This window comes from Talpa europaea (assembly GCF_964194135.1).
Source record: "Talpa europaea genome assembly, chromosome: 14".
Taxonomy (NCBI): domain Eukaryota; kingdom Metazoa; phylum Chordata; class Mammalia; order Eulipotyphla; family Talpidae; genus Talpa; species Talpa europaea.
In genome coordinates, this window is record NC_140082.1 from 75067936 (window position 1) to 75083824 (window position 15889).

Below are 15889 nucleotides of genomic sequence, written 5' to 3' on the forward strand. Positions count from 1 at the left end.
TACCAGTTAACTGTTCTTTGCAGTAAATACAGTTGTTTTCGTGGAGTTCACCAATATCGGTAATCACTGTATTTCAAGTAACTCTACATGAAAATGATGTTTTTAAATAGATTTGAAGAAACTCACTTTAACATTTCTACCACATTCCTGGTCACTGTCAATATAGATGACACAGACATCTAACAGAACAGTGTCGAGTATGCAATGTCCCGTCATGTAAGGGGTGTCTTTAAAGAACTGGTCATGTCAACAAAAACATACCGAGCTAACGGAGATCTTCCAATTGAAGTAGTTGATTTTGACTTTTCAACCTTTCCTGCATGCTTTTCTTCTTGGCTGGCTTTTGCTGAAATTTTACGGCTTAAAAAAAAAATCATTGACTATTAGTTACTTTATGCGGATCAACAGGAAAATAAAAATAGAAATGAATGTAAACATTCTGGCATCTCAAGCATCCACAGGATGGACTTTCTCGAGATGGCAGAGAATGCCTATGGGCTCCAGTGTGCATTGGCGCCCGAGACATCCCTTCGTCCTCCAAGAATAGCCACGTGTCCTATATAATGAAGAAAGATCTTGCCCATAATTTGTTTTAGGAACAGGTTTTCACAGGCTGCCAGTGGCATAGAAATCCTTCATTCTGTGCCTTCAGGTGTATACAGCCCTGGATTAAAATGGCCTATTTTCTTACCCTCCCCACATGGCAATGTCGCAGGGCCTGCAGAGTCCCTGGCACTTAGTGGGTTTTCATTAAATACTTGTGAAGTGCATCCATTACTGGAAGAGGTTCTTAGAACCCCTGGAGATGAGGAGACCTGTTCCAGACCAGCCAGGGGCCAGTTCTGAACCCAATCAGGTCATAACACAGAACATTAAAAATAGGCTAACACTTGTAAGCCTGTTTGCTAATTTTTTTAAATGCAATAAGCACTTCAGACTGACTCCGCATTTAAGTAGCTCTAGACCTTAATCTTCACTTTGGCATCTTTTTATAGATGGAACTGGTTTTGTAGATTTCACACATTCCTCAAACCAGGGTCCACTCTACTTAGGGTTGTTAATATTTTTGAGGCTGTAGTCTTCTCACAGTATACTTAAACAACCAAAATTCTGTTCCTAGAGAAGTTTCAGCTGTCTATCTATCTATCTTACATCACTGTTCATTTTTAAACAATATTTGCTTCCCCCCAGCCCCTCAGGTGTAGTCCCCATAAGAGTTTCCTTCCCCAACGCACCCGTGCGCCATCACCTCAGGCCCCTGTGCTGCTCCTCCCTCCCTCTGATCCCTCTCCCTCCTCCTCCCCTGCAGGATGTCTCTGATTTATAATTGTCTGTTTTTGTTTTGTTGTGTTTTGTACTGTTATTATTTTTTCCTGCTGATGCCTGAAACGGCCCGATCACGTCTGATCTCGGAAGCTAAGCAGGGCCAGACCTGGTTAGTACTTGGACCGGAGAAGGCGCATCTTAATGAACGCCACATAATTTCAATCACTCCCAGTTCTCCCAGCACTAACCTAGCCAGGCCCCTGCTGCTGCATTTACATTTCCTCTGTGATTGCCTTATGTATTCTCATGGGTTACTTGCACAGACTAACAGGAGAGTTGTTTCTGTCCCTTAAGCAGGACCCCCTGCCCGTCCCCACCCCCAGCAAATGTGCAAACATAAACAATGTGATATTTTCTTCTCTGGCCTATAAAGAAGAACAGGGAAGAGTTAATCTGGATTCTGAAGGGAGGTATAAATATCTAGTCTGTAGTTTTCTGCTACAAAATCGTTACGTGAAAAGTTTGGCAAACATGGTTACTGAAGAGATGTCGGAAAACCCATCATGCAAATATCCACATACTCTTTTAAGTTAACAGTGGCTATCCATTTCAAACTCGGCTCTAATCTCTTGGTCACGAAACTTTTCATCAAATTAATTTTGTTCTTCTCCGGTGCACTCTTTGGGAGACCAGCAGATTTATGAAGTTCAGGCAGTTCCTCTGTCTTTGGTGCTTCAGTCCGTTGATCCTTTTCTTTTTCTTCTTTGTCACTTAATTTACTTTCCTTTATTAAAAAGATATAAGAATAATTTTATGATATCACTTCTGAATTATCTAGTGTTGTCTGAAAATTAACACTGGTGATAAATTAAGAAATGGAAGTCTCAGGAGCATCTAACTTGTGTTGTTTAGTGACAAACTGAATGAGGATCACTTGAGGATGGAGACTCCTCTTAAGACATGGTGACAGGAATGCAATGTTTCTCTGCTGCAAAATACACAAATAAAATGGCAGGGCTGCACCTATTCACTCCTTGCCACAAGAGAAAAATGAAACTTCAACCCTCTATTAACTGGGATACATCATAGTCACATTGCTAAAACCAACAATAAAGAGAGCATCTTGCAGGCTCCCACAGATAAAGACACATTCCAGAGGGCATAACATTACAACTAAAAGAGACTTCTTATCAGAAACAATGCAAGTCAGAAGTAATGGGATTGTTATCTTCACTAAAAGGGGAAAAAAATTCAGAATTCTATACCAAGATGAAAAATCTTTCGAAAATGAAGATTAAGAAGGGACTTTCACAAATTAATAAAAAGCTGTGAGAATCCGCAGCCAGAAGACCTGTGCTGAAAGAAATGTTAAGTGCTTCCATTAGAAAAAACATGGATTGACACAAAGAAATAAAAATCTAGAGAATGGTAAAAATAAATAGAAAGGGCCCTGTGTTGGTTTTAATTGTTCTAAAATATAGCTAACTATCTAAAGCAAAAATAGTAGCCATGTGTTAAGGAGTTAATTGCATTTAAAAGTAAAATCCATGGCAACAAAAGCACAAATCATAGGGAGAGGCATGTGAGTAATACAACTGTAAGATTCTTGAGCAATTTGTAAAAGTATATACTATTAAAGACAGACAATATAAATTACACACACACACTATAAGGCCCAGGGCAGCAATTAAGAAACTTTTAAAAAGAAATGTAACTGATGAACTAATAGCATAAATAAAATGTAATTTCTAAAAGTCAAATTTATTCCAAAGGCAAAAAAAAAAAAAAATAGGAAGGAACAAAGAACAAGTGGAATGAATAAAAAACAACTTGTAAGATAGTAAACTTAAATTTAGCTCTATAATTATATCAACTGAAAATTATTTTAAAACTTCAATTAAAAAAGTATTTGTCAGATTGGAAGAAAGAGGACATCTCAACTATTTGTGTTTGAAAGAGAAACCACTCTCTATAATGATATGAATATACCATGAGTAAAAAACTGGATTAAAATATCCCATGCAAACAATAATTCAAAAAAAAATCAATAATCCATTAAAAGTAGACAAAATGATCTCAAAATACACATTATCAGAGATGAAAAAAGAGACACATCATGACAAAACACAAATTAACAAATAGTTCTATTAATGTATTCACCAAACAGAATTTCAAAATACATGAAGCAAAAATAGAACTAAAAGAAGAAATAGATAAATCCACAATTAAGAAACTTCAAAACTTCTTTCTCGTTAATCATTAAAATGAGCAGACAAAAAATAAAATTATAGAAAACTGAGTAAGAGACTTTTGTGGCAAGAACTTGACTTAGTTGACATCTATAAAACATACTACCCAACAGCAGCAGGATATACATTCTTCTCAAGCGCACAGGAAAAATTCACCAAAATTGACCATACTCTGGGCCATAAAACAACCATCAACATATTAAAAGTGACTAAAGTCATACAAAATATGTTCTCTTTATATGGCAGAATTAAACTAGAAATCAGTAAATGAAAATATCTGGAAAATCCTCAAATATATTGATAAAAATACTTCAAAATCTTTGGGATACCGTTTAGTCAACACTTATAAAGAAATGCATAACATTTAACTTACAGTAGAAAAAAATAAAGGTCTCTAAGAAGGCCTGAGTTTCCAACTAAAGAAATTAAATAAGGACAAGAAATTAAAACATAAGTAGGAGGAAATAATTATGAGCAAAGATAAATAACAATACATACAAACAACAGAGAAAATTAATGAAACAAAGTTATACTTTGAAAAGATTGATAAAAATTGATCACTTCCTTCCAAACTAATCAACAGTAAAAAAAAGAGAAGAAATAAATTACCAGTATTAGAAATGCAAGAGGGAGTCAGGGTCATCACAAAAGATTGTCCAGACACTAAAGGATAATAATGAAGTTGTGCACTTGATGCCAATAAATTAGGTAAGTTAGACCAAATGTGTAAATCCATTGAAAGACTCAAATTACGAAAGCTCAATTAAAAAAAAAAAAGCCTGGGCCTCCCCCGTGGCGCAGCGGTTGAGCGCTGGGTTGCGAAGCTGCCCGCAGCCTCTGCGACGCCGGTTCGATCCCCGGCTGCTCCCCGGCCACCAGAGGAGGGTCCCGCATGGCGCACAGACCTCTCCTGCCACCCGCTGCTCCCCTCAGCAGTGTACTTCGGTCCTTCTGCCTGCTCTGCAACCCGCTCTGGCTCTGGTGAATTCTCTCGCCCTCCTGCGCTTCTGACTATACCCAGTGCATGTATGAACAAAACAAACAAACAAATAAATAAATAAATAAACATGCCTCTATAAAAAAAAAAGCCTAATTTTTATGTCTGTTAATGAAATCAAATCCTCAATTTAAGAACCATCTAATAAAGAAATCTTTTTTTTTATTTTTAGATTTATTTATTTATACAAGTGCTGGGGTACAGGCCAGAGGTACGGGAGGGTGAGAGGATTCACTAGAGACAGAACTCGGAGCAGAACAGGCAGACGGACCAAAAACACTGCGGAGGGGAGCAGCAGGCGAGACAGGAGAAGTCTGCCGCACCATGTGGGTATCTCCCTGACCAGCTGGGAATTGAACCCACGCTGCAGCGGCTGCGGACAGCTTCACAGCTCTGCGCTCAACCTGCTGCTCCACCAGGGGGGCCCATAAAGAAATCTTTAGATAGATGGCTTCAGTGGCAAATGCTACCAAACATTTAATAAAATAAATAATACTTATTCTATACAAATGATTCCAGGAAGAAGAAAAGTAGTGAATAATACCTAATTACACAGATAGTAAAAATAAAAGGTAAAAATACTAAAAGATTACTAATCCATATCCTTCATGAATACAGATGCAAAATCCTCAGTAAAATATTAACAAATCACATCCAATAATGTAAATCAAGGTAAAATAATCATGACCAACTGGCATTTATCCCAGGAATAACAGCACTATTTCAATATTAAGAAATCAGTGTAATGACCAGATCAACAGACTAAAGAAAAAAAAAAAAAGATGTAGTAAAATCACCATCAAAGTAGAGGTTTAAGTGGACGTCCCATAGAAAGCCTATGATTACGCATAACATCCCTACCCAGTCAATTAGTGTAAAAAGAGATCTAGTGGAGAGACTGAACTTCCACCTACCAGCTTATTAATGACACTGAGGAACTTTGTCCTACCTTACAGCACCCCACAAACCTCTACCAGTGATGTATCTAAGAGACAGTCAGCTAAAACAAAAAAATTAAATAAAATCCAAAATTTCATAACAGAATGCCAAAATTTTCTGCAACACAATAAAAAATCACTCATCATAACAAGAAGCAGGAAGATCATAACTTGAATAAAAAAGAATGATGAATAGATGCTTTATCCCAAATGAAATAAAAGTTGGAATGATCTGACAAGGTTGTAAAGTAGCAATAACAAAAATGCTCAGTGAGCAAGTATGGAAAAAACATTGAAATAAATTAAAAACTAAAAAATCTTGCAAATAAATAGATGTTATAAAGAAGAGTCAAATAGAAATTTATAAATTAAATTTTACAAACCAAAGTAAAAACTCACTGGGTAGGTTCAGCAACAGGGTGGAGAGGACAGAGGACAGAATCCATGAGTTTGGAGACAAAGCAATAGAAATCATCCAATCTGAATAACAAAGAAAATAGGTTGAAAAAAATGACATAGCCTCAATACCTGTAGGACCATAATTAAAAATCCAATGTTCGTATCATCAGAGCGTTAGAAAGAGAGGACAAAGAGGGTCAGACTGAATAAGTATTCTAAGAATGTCTGAATTTTTCCCAAACTTGGAAAAAGACATAAATTCAAGAAGTTGAGCAAATTGTAAACAGAAAAAGTCCAAGGAACTCTAAGCCAAGACACATAATAAGCAAACTGTTAAAAAAAATTCTTAACAGCAGTGCTTTTACTTACAAGGGAAAAACAAGTAATGGCAAATTTCTCATAAGAAACCATGAAGGTCAAAAGGAACTGGGACATTTTTCAAGCCCTCAAAGTAAAGAATTGCCAACCAAGAATACTATATCCAGTGAAAATATTAGAAATGAAGGAGAAAGCAAGATGCTCCAGATGCAGGAGAGCTAAAAAAAATTGTCACCCATCCTAAAAAGAATTAAGAAGTTACTAATTAGAAAGGATATGATAAAAGAAAGAAAATCACAACATCAGAAAAGAAGAAAAAAACAATGGAAAGAATAAAAGTATGGGTAAATATTTTTATTCTCTTCTTAAGTGCTCTAAATGACATTTGATGGTGGAAGCAAAAATTATAACAATGTCTCACATAGCTGTCAATGTAGGTAGAGGAAATAAAGACAATTATGGAAGAGGGCAAATAGATTAGAAGAAGATATGGGTTTTAAAGTTCACTGATACTAATAAAGTGACAAACTTATGACAAATTATGTGCAAGATAATACTACAAAAATCTATAAAAGAGAATCACTCAAAACATTATAGATAAATCAAAATGGAATTCTGAAAAATGTTCAAGGGTTCCACAAAAAAAACAGGAAGGAGAACAGTGGAATGAGAAAGAAAGTATCAGAAAAGAAAATTAAACTGGCAGATTTAAAACCTGACATTCAATAATTAAATATAAATGACTTAACCATACCAGTAGATACATTAATATAATTTCACGGTAATTTAAAAAATGACTCAACTATATGCTTCCACAAGAAACGCACCTCAAATATAACATGGTAACTTGAAGTAAAAGGAAGGCAAAAGAGATACCATGCTAAATCCTAAATGTATATACGTACCTACAAATAGATAAACAAAGCAAAAGTAAGGTGAACCTCAATACTCCTCTCTCAACAACTGAGAGAAAAATCAGCAAAGCCATGGATGGAGCTAGAAGGAATTATGCTCAGTGAAATAAGTCAGAAGGAAAAAGAAAAATATCGGATGGTATCACTTATAGCAGGAATATAGGAGAACCAAATAAGACATCAGTGTAAAAAAAATAATAACAGTACAAAACACAACAAAGCAAAAACAGACAGTTATAAACCAGAGACATCCTGCAGGGGAGGAGGAGGGAGAGGGATCAGAGGGAGGGAGGGAGGAGCAAAGGGGACTGAGGCGATGGTGCACGGGTGCCTTGGGGAAGGAAACTCTATGGGGACTACACCTGAGGGGTTGGGGGAGTAAACATTGTTTAAAAATGAACAATGATGTAAAAAAATATGTAAATAAAAAGAAAAAATTTTAAATCAGCAAAGAAATAGAAGAACTCAACACCAAAACCACATTTATCCTAGGATACTCCACCCAACACAGCAGAATATACATTCTTTTCAAGCATCAAAGGAATCTGCACTGGATCGTATAACAAATCTCAATAAATTCAAAAGAATTAAGGACATTCAGGTGTGTTCTCTGACCACAATGGAATCAAGCTAATAATAACAGAAGTATAATAGGAAAATCTTTTAGGCTCAGATGGCTTCATTAGTGAATTCTACCAAGTATTTAAGGCAGAAATACCAATTCTACACACTCTTCCAGAAAATTGAAGAGGAGTTAAAAATTTCCCAATTCCTTCTGTAAGACCAGTATTACTCTGATACCCAAGACAGACAAAGATTTTAAAGAAAATTACACATCAATAACCTTATGAACATAGCATAAAATGCAACAAAATTTGAGTAAATTAAATCCAAAAATACATGCAAAGGTTAATACATCCTGGGGGGGAGAATATGAGGTTTGTCAAAGAAATACAAGGTTGGCTTATCATTTGAAAGCCAACATAATTTAGCACATTAACACAACTATAAAAAGAAAAACATATGATTATCACAATAGCTGCAGACATATCATTTGATAAAAGCCAACATCCATTCCTGATAAAAGTTCTTAACAACTTAGAGGAGAATCTCCTCAATCTTATAAATGTCATCAATGAAAAATACTACCAATATCCATACTTAAGTAAGGAACGAGACCACTTCGGTTCTGTACCAGGAACACAGAATTGCATGGAAACTGATTTTATTCACAATCCATATGATTACATATTGACTGAAACATACATATACATACCACATGTGATCTAGCCAGATTTCAGAATATAAAATCAATATACAAAAATCAAGTGTATTTTTATACAGTAACCACAAATAATCAGAAATTGCAATTTCCAAAATACCATTATCAATATGCCCCAAATGTGAAATAATTACAGATCGTTTTCACAAGAGATGTGGAAGATGTGGTCACTTAAAGTTACTGAACATTTATAACCATAACTAAGACCTAAATAAATGGAAAGCAGAACGTTGCAGTCAAGTCATGCATTATGACAATCAAAGAGAATATGAAACTTACCTGTATGGACATATTTTCTGAAAATTTTGCTGATTTTTCTTTTAAAAATGTAACAAGGTCTTTGTAAATTTCACCTTTTCTTTCATAATCAATTTCCCCATCATTGTCTGTTTTGCCCTTTGGGAGAAAAACTTGATGTTATAATTAATGTAATAGCAATACAGAACTCTAAGCAATACATTACAGCCCAACTACATCTGATCTCTAAACGATCCACGTGGTAGTTGTGAATCATGCAATGTTCAGGTAAAATCCTTCCCCCAAAATATTACTTATCCATTCATTCATCCATGTATTCAGCAAGCCTTTAATGAGTACCTCCTACATGTATGAGATTCCACTACTCAGAAAAATAGTGAGAACCTTCCCCTTTCTTCATCCCTCTAATATGAAAATACATTATGACTTCAATAGCCTCTGATGAAGTCATAAAAGGCCTCAAGATTAGAATCTCACCAGGAAAAGCCTATTTCTGTTTGTCACTCTCTGCTCGTGTTCTGTGTGTAGTATTGTTGCTATAGGCTTATTTTCTAGGGTTATGATCCTTATGTAACCATCTGTCTCTCAATGTTCTAGAAGCTTCTGTAACTGTCCCTCTTCTTGTCAGTTCCCCTTCATTTCCCTTCCCTTTCCTACCTCCACTATTCTCTCTTAACCCATTATATAATACTGTAATATTATATCAATGTGAGGTTTAAAACAGGTTCATCTTCTAGTCTTTTCTAGTCTGGTTTCAGGACAAGGACAAGACAGGATTCAAGGACAAAGACATTACAAGAATTTTGCTGCTCCTATGGACAGGTAAATAAGAGGTTAAAATCCTGATGACTCTAAGGCCTGAACACTTGCTGCCTTAAACTTCCTTGGTTCATTTCGTTTTTACCATGTCTGAGCTCTTTCCGCAGCTTATCAAGTTGGCTGCTATGGGAAGTAAAGGGAGTTGCAGACCCAGGAGGAAAGCATCAGATCTTGAGACCAGACAGGGTTGCACTGCAGCTGCAGACACAGTCTCCATGAGGTGTTTGCTTTGGAGATGCTGAGAGCCCTGCACAAGCACTGAGCTGCAGCTGGTGGGTGCTCACAACTAGCAGCAATAAAAGGACTTTCCCCATGGCCACTCTCCTTGACAACTCGGGGAGTCTCATGCCCAGAGAGGCAGCCCCAGAGCTCCTTTTTCCTACTTTTTTTGCTAATCAGTTAACACTGACTCCTTCCCTGTCTTTACTCATGTCTGTGGAGTCCTCTTTTAAATCTTGACCAGAGGGTCTCAACAGACCTTTCTCAGCCTGGGAGGCAGAACCCCTCAGTCCATCCCTCTGATTTCCAGCGGGTGGAACAGTGCACAGTAGCTGGTTCACACCCAGCATATTCACTGGTGTTGTGGGAGGATGAAACAGACTAAGAGGCCCCAGCCCACTCATGCTGAGTTAGTTTCATGCTCCTTGCTTTTCATTTTTTTAACTGAGAGGAATACTTAGATGTTCCCGTGTATGGAGATCAATAGCTTTTAGCAGAAACAAAGGATCCTTGTCCCATTTATAAGGTCAAAGAAAATCATTCCTTTTCCTCATCTCTTAGCTCCTAATTGGAGATTTCACTTCCCTAAAGTATCAAAACAAACTAAAAGCAAAACCATAGTTAGGCTGTCTCTTTCCTCCATGCAGAAATATACTAAGAAAAACACCAAAGGCATGTCAGGAGTGATCTAGAAAGCAGCACCGGCATTCAGACCCCCACCCGAGTCAAGATGCAACAACTCTCCAAACACTCCACTGTGGGTGGCTGGTGCCCCCTCAGGATCTGTGTCTGCCCTAAGAATTCTGGGGGTGAGTGCCAACACTTACACTGGCGATACCTACCGAGGACAGGGTATTGAAGAGACAGCTGAGCTCCTACCTAGGTTCAGTGAATAGGCGAGGCTAAAATTAAGTTTTTTAATCCAAATATGAAGGCGAGGTGCCATTTATCTCTGGACTCAAAGCCTACCGTCCACACTATGTTTTGTGTGTTTTTCCTTTGCCAGGTGAAGTTGGCTTCAGTCAGGAGAAAATGAGAGGACGTCTGGAAGAGGCAAAAAAGACACGCTCCCTCCTATTTGCCTAGTGTCCCGCTGAGTCACCACAGCAATGACCCTTCACCCCTGGCAGTGGCAGTTGCTTCCAGTAGCAACAGTTGGTTCCAATTTCCAAAGGGTTTTCCCCCACACTCCCAGAACTGGGTCCATCACAGCCTCTCAGAGACACCATCATCAGCCCATCAGGCCTCCATCTTCCAAGGTCGAAGGCTCTGCTCTGCAAAGATGCTTCTCTGAGTTCCTGAGGACTCACGGGCAGTGTCCACTGTCCAGACATCTGGGCCCCAGATTCATAGACACCACCCAAGCTCTGAGTGGATCAACCAGCCTAGAAGAGACACTCCTCGGAGGTCTGGGTCCTATTCTGTGGGGGTCTCTCCACTGACATCTTAAGGTACCCTCACCACCTAGCAGTGCCCCTCCCCACACATCCAGGAGCTGCTTCAAGGGGCACTTCCTCCATGCTTCCACAGTTGGAAAACCCCACCCCATCCTCTTCCTGTTTGTCTCCTCAACTCTTAGTCACTGCTCCTGCTTTACCTTGGAGTTGCTGGTTTTTTCTTTTTGCCTTTTCTTTCCTATAATAATTACATAACAAATCAGTGAACTGATGATGTTAAAGACTCTTTCATTTTATTAAGTAGTAGAATGGGTCATTTCTTAGAAGACAGACGCAAGGACCTACAGCGGGGGATACTGGGCCTAGATCTGGGATAGTTTTGGATTTGCCCAACAAACATAGCAAAGGGATCTGTCTGAATCCCACAGACAGAATAATTTTCTGTGGTAACTGGGATCCAATCCTGGAGACAGGCCTGTATTTGCCAAGACTGAGCTAAGTACCAAAGTCAATACTGGTGTTTTTTTTTTAATTTTATTTTTTACATCATTGTTCATTTTTAAACAATATTTGCTTCCCCCTAATGGTACATATCAAAAAAACTAGCAACAACAAATGTCGGCAAGGATGTCGTGAAAAAGGAACTCTCCTACATTGCTGGTGGGAGTGCAAATTGGTGCAACCACTATAAAAAGCTGTCTGGAGGGTCCTCAGTCTACTAAAAATGGAGATACCATAGGACCCAGCAATTCCACTCCTAGAGATCTACCCAAAGGACACAAAATCATTGATCCAAAAGAATACCTGTACCCTTATGTTTATTGGAGCACTATTTACAATATTGCTTTTTAAAAAGTACTTACACCATTTAAAAATACTCCTTGTGAGCTACAAGTAACACACAATGTCTCAGCATCATGTGGTTTCACCAGCACATAACAAATGTCCCCATGAATCTGTCTCCAAGGTGGGGCTCGACATCCATTTGAAAATTCATAATCTGAAACCAATCATCAATCAATTAGAAGGAGCTTCTTAATCTAAACTTTTATAAAATATGTTTGCTTCAAAAAATGATCAAATCTTAAGTAATTTTATTAAATGTCTAATTCTAAAGTAGTTATGGAAGCATCTTGGGAATATAATTCATTTTATAAACATAAAATGAATCTGAGGGGTCTCCCTGGTGGTGCAAGGGGTTAAGTACAGCACTGTGAAGCTATCCGCAGCCACTGCAGCACAAGTTCTATCCCTAGCCAGGGAGCTACCCACATGGCACAGCAGACGTCTCCTGTCTCACCTACTGCTGCCTCAGAAGTGTATTTCAGTCAGTCTGCCTGTTCTGCTCCCCACTCTGTCTCTGGGGATTCCTCTCACTCCCCCACACCTCTGGCCTGTACCCCAGTTGTTGTATGCATGAATAAATAAATCTTTTTTAAAAGTAAAAAATAAAATGAATCTGAGAAGATACAAACTTGAGGTATATTCGATTGATTCCAGAACGGTTTGCTCCCCTTTTCCTGAGCAACTCTGGAGCATCGCTATGTCATTTTTAACAGCTGATGGGTTTAAACGTATTTCTCTGCAATAAATATTTAGAAATTTATTTCAAGTACTTTAAGACAGAATCCTCAGAAAATACATGAAAACATTCAGGGGAATATCTTTTTTTTTGTAATTAAAATAGTAAAATTGTACACCAAACAATGAAACTAATTTTAGCCATGTTATTATCTCTTAAGACTGTCAAAATATCAAGGAACTAGTGACTCAGGTTTAATGCAATACTGAATATGACTTAAAATGTCATGACTTAAATAGTCATTTCATTTCTTAATGATAATACTATATAATACTAGAAAAGACCAGGAAAAAAACACGAACAAGTTTTAAACCTTACACCACCACATAACATTTGCATTATAATTTAATACCTTATCTATGAATCTTAGAAGACATTGAAAATAAAGAGGCCACTTAATGTCTTCAGAATTAGATGGAACCTCAGACTGTTTTAAACATGTCAACTGCAAATTTTAATTTTTAGAACTAGAAATACACATGATACACATGCAATACTCTAAAAAAAAATTGCTCCAATAAAATGTTAAATCAATCATAATAACTACCATACTTTATTTTTGTGATATTTCTAAATTCTGAAAGCATTATTTGGATCAAATATTTAGAGTGTTTTTTAAAGACTCACAGTGAAATGTGTTTCAGAGAATGATTGAGGAGGTGCAGATCCAGTTGCTTAAGCAGCCCGGCAACCTTAATCTTAACCTCATTTTCAGGATTATCATCTTTGGGAATTTTATCAAGATGATTTAATACAAATAAGTCTTCTTTCACTGCATTATAGTCCAAGCCCAGGATTTTTGCTAGGGGATCTCTGTTAGCTGGCCAAAAAAGTAAATAAATTGAACTTATTACATCTATTACAAAAAACATAAAGATGAACATATCTTTGGAAACCCACTCACAAGTGGTTGTTGTATTAAGTTTGCTCTGATCGATCGGATTAGAATTACTGTCTACTTCTCAGATTCTTCTGTGTTTAGGAATTTTTTTATAATTCTTGAGATGTTCTACCTTGTACTGTAATCTAACCTATACATCACATCTCCATAATAGGAGACAAAACACACTGTTTAGTTGACTGTAAGCCATTGTTCAGAAAAGCCATTAATTAAAAATTCAAAACTGACTTGAAGGCCTCCCTGGTGGCAAAAGGGGTTAAGCACAGCACTATGAAGCAATCTGCACCCTCTGCAGCACGAGTTCTAATCCCCTGCCTGCCTGGGAGCAACCCACATGGTGCAGCAGACCTCTCCTGTCTCGCCCGCTGCTCCCCTCAGCAGTGTATTTCAGTCAATCTGACTGTTCTGCTCCCCTCTCTGTCTCTGGTGAATCCTCTCACTCCCCCACACCTCTGACCTGTACCCCAGTTCCTGTATGCATAAATAAATCTTTTTAAAAAATTTTAAAAATTGACTTGAAATACTGGCTTCCTTAGAAGAATCATTACTAGAACTCTGTGCACGCATGCCAGTGTCAGGGTTCACAAATGCTTTCTTTCCAAAACAGCACGATTTTCTCAGTCTACAGATCTCCTGCCAGTCTTTTCCACCTGTTCCTACTGCATATGTTTTCAATTCCTTTGATGTTAGAGTTTGAGGAGCAAGTCTAAGTAGTATTTACACATATACTAAAATTATAGCCAAAAACATAAACGCCAACTCATGAGTAAAGCTGACATAGATATAAAGGTTGAACCTAGAGATGCTGAAAGCAAAATTTGGTAAAGGCAAAGAAAAATATATGTTTAAAAAATAAGGGAGAAAGGGGCAAAACCTTGTTTTCAAAGAGGAATTCAAATTAAGCTGAAAATATAGATGTAGTGTGACGGGGGAAGAGAATGCCTATGGAAATAATTCAGAAAGTTTGACCTGATTAAAATAAAGGAGAGGGATGGCATTAAGACTGTGCCAGGAGAAAATACCAGAAAAGGCTCAGGGCCGAGGAAAGACTGCATGAGCGAGGTGTGAGTTTGAAAGGAGACCTAGATGTTTACTGACCATCTCAACTTAGCAACCAGATATGGTTGCCATCTATAAAAATTTGTGAAAAGAGACACTATATGAATTTTAAGAAGAGACATTTGACTCTCAAATTGCCAAGTGCCATATAATCTGGACCTAAAACTAAGAGTTGTACCTAGAACCCTTCCAAAAGGGTAAAATGAAGGATATACATTTAGCCAATCTAGATATGACAGTTTATATATTAAGTTTACATATCAAGTTGAATTTAATGAACAATCATGCCTCCTCTTGTATTCTGCTTTACTCTCCAGATTTCATCCCTTCCTTTTAAAATTTTTTTATTTTTTTTAATTTTTTACATCATTGTTCATTTTTAAACAATATTTGCTTCCCCCGCCCCAGCGGTGGTCCCCATAGAGTTTCCTTCTCCAGTGCACCCAGTGGACACACCATCACCTCAGTCCCCTGTGCTCCTCCCTCTCTCCCTCTGATCCCTCTCCCGCCTCCTCCCCTGCAGGATGTCTCTGATTTATAATTGTCCATTTTTGCTTTGTTGTGTTTTGTACTGTTAATATTTTTTTACACTGATGTTTTATTTGGTTCCCCTATATTCCTGCTACAAGTGAAACCATCTGATATTTTTCTTTTTCCTTATTTCACTGAGCATAATTCCTTCTAGTTCCATCCACGTTGCTGCCTTCTTAAGAAGGTATTTTGATGTACAGGGAAGAATGGGCAAGAGATAAAAAGAGACTGCTGTCCTAAAAGTTCACATCTTTAAAAAAAAATTTTAAAAGACTATCTTCTCACCTCATTGCAACGGATGGAAGAGTGAGAACTCAGGCACCTTATGCCTGGAACCCACCAGTCACAATTCCAGAGAAGCAAATGACATCTATAACCTCATTACCTAGCTGTAGGTATTTCTACTTACAAGAAATATTTATAGCACAGTAATAACATGCAATCTAGTACATTCTTTTTCTGTATGATTAGACAATAATGAGAACAGTCTATATCCTTAATGAAGAGGAACTGTATTTCCCAAGAATGAATGTAAACTACTCAGAAGGCTGTGATGCCACAGTGAAATACAGCTGAGAAAAAAGCAAGATTATTATGGACTATTTCTGCTAAATGAACAGGCTACAATCACTTTAAGGGAAACAGATCCTCATCCATTATAGCAACATGTGTGGCGGGGGGAATCTATGCTGGTGCTTGTAATACCATTTTTTCTCCTGTCACGGACCTCAAAGGCTACAGGCCTCTTGTCATTCCAGAA

The 15889-nt window shown here is 37.6% G+C and overlaps 1 protein-coding gene across 1 annotated transcript in view; it reads right to left on the reverse strand.

Moving 5' to 3' along the window:
* ODAD2 (outer dynein arm docking complex subunit 2) overlaps positions 1-15889 on the reverse strand; it is a gene marked incomplete at both ends in the record, with an annotated part of 128600 nt that overhangs the window by 102923 nt on the left and 9788 nt on the right. The window contains 6 exons of the mRNA XM_084254063.1: positions 262-360; positions 1848-1945; positions 8643-8759; positions 11920-12056; positions 12532-12638; positions 13266-13458. Coding sequence (XP_084110189.1) covers positions 262-360; positions 1848-1945; positions 8643-8759; positions 11920-12056; positions 12532-12638; positions 13266-13458 — 751 coding nt within the window. The remainder of the gene's footprint in view (positions 1-261; positions 361-1847; positions 1946-8642; positions 8760-11919; positions 12057-12531; positions 12639-13265; positions 13459-15889) is intronic.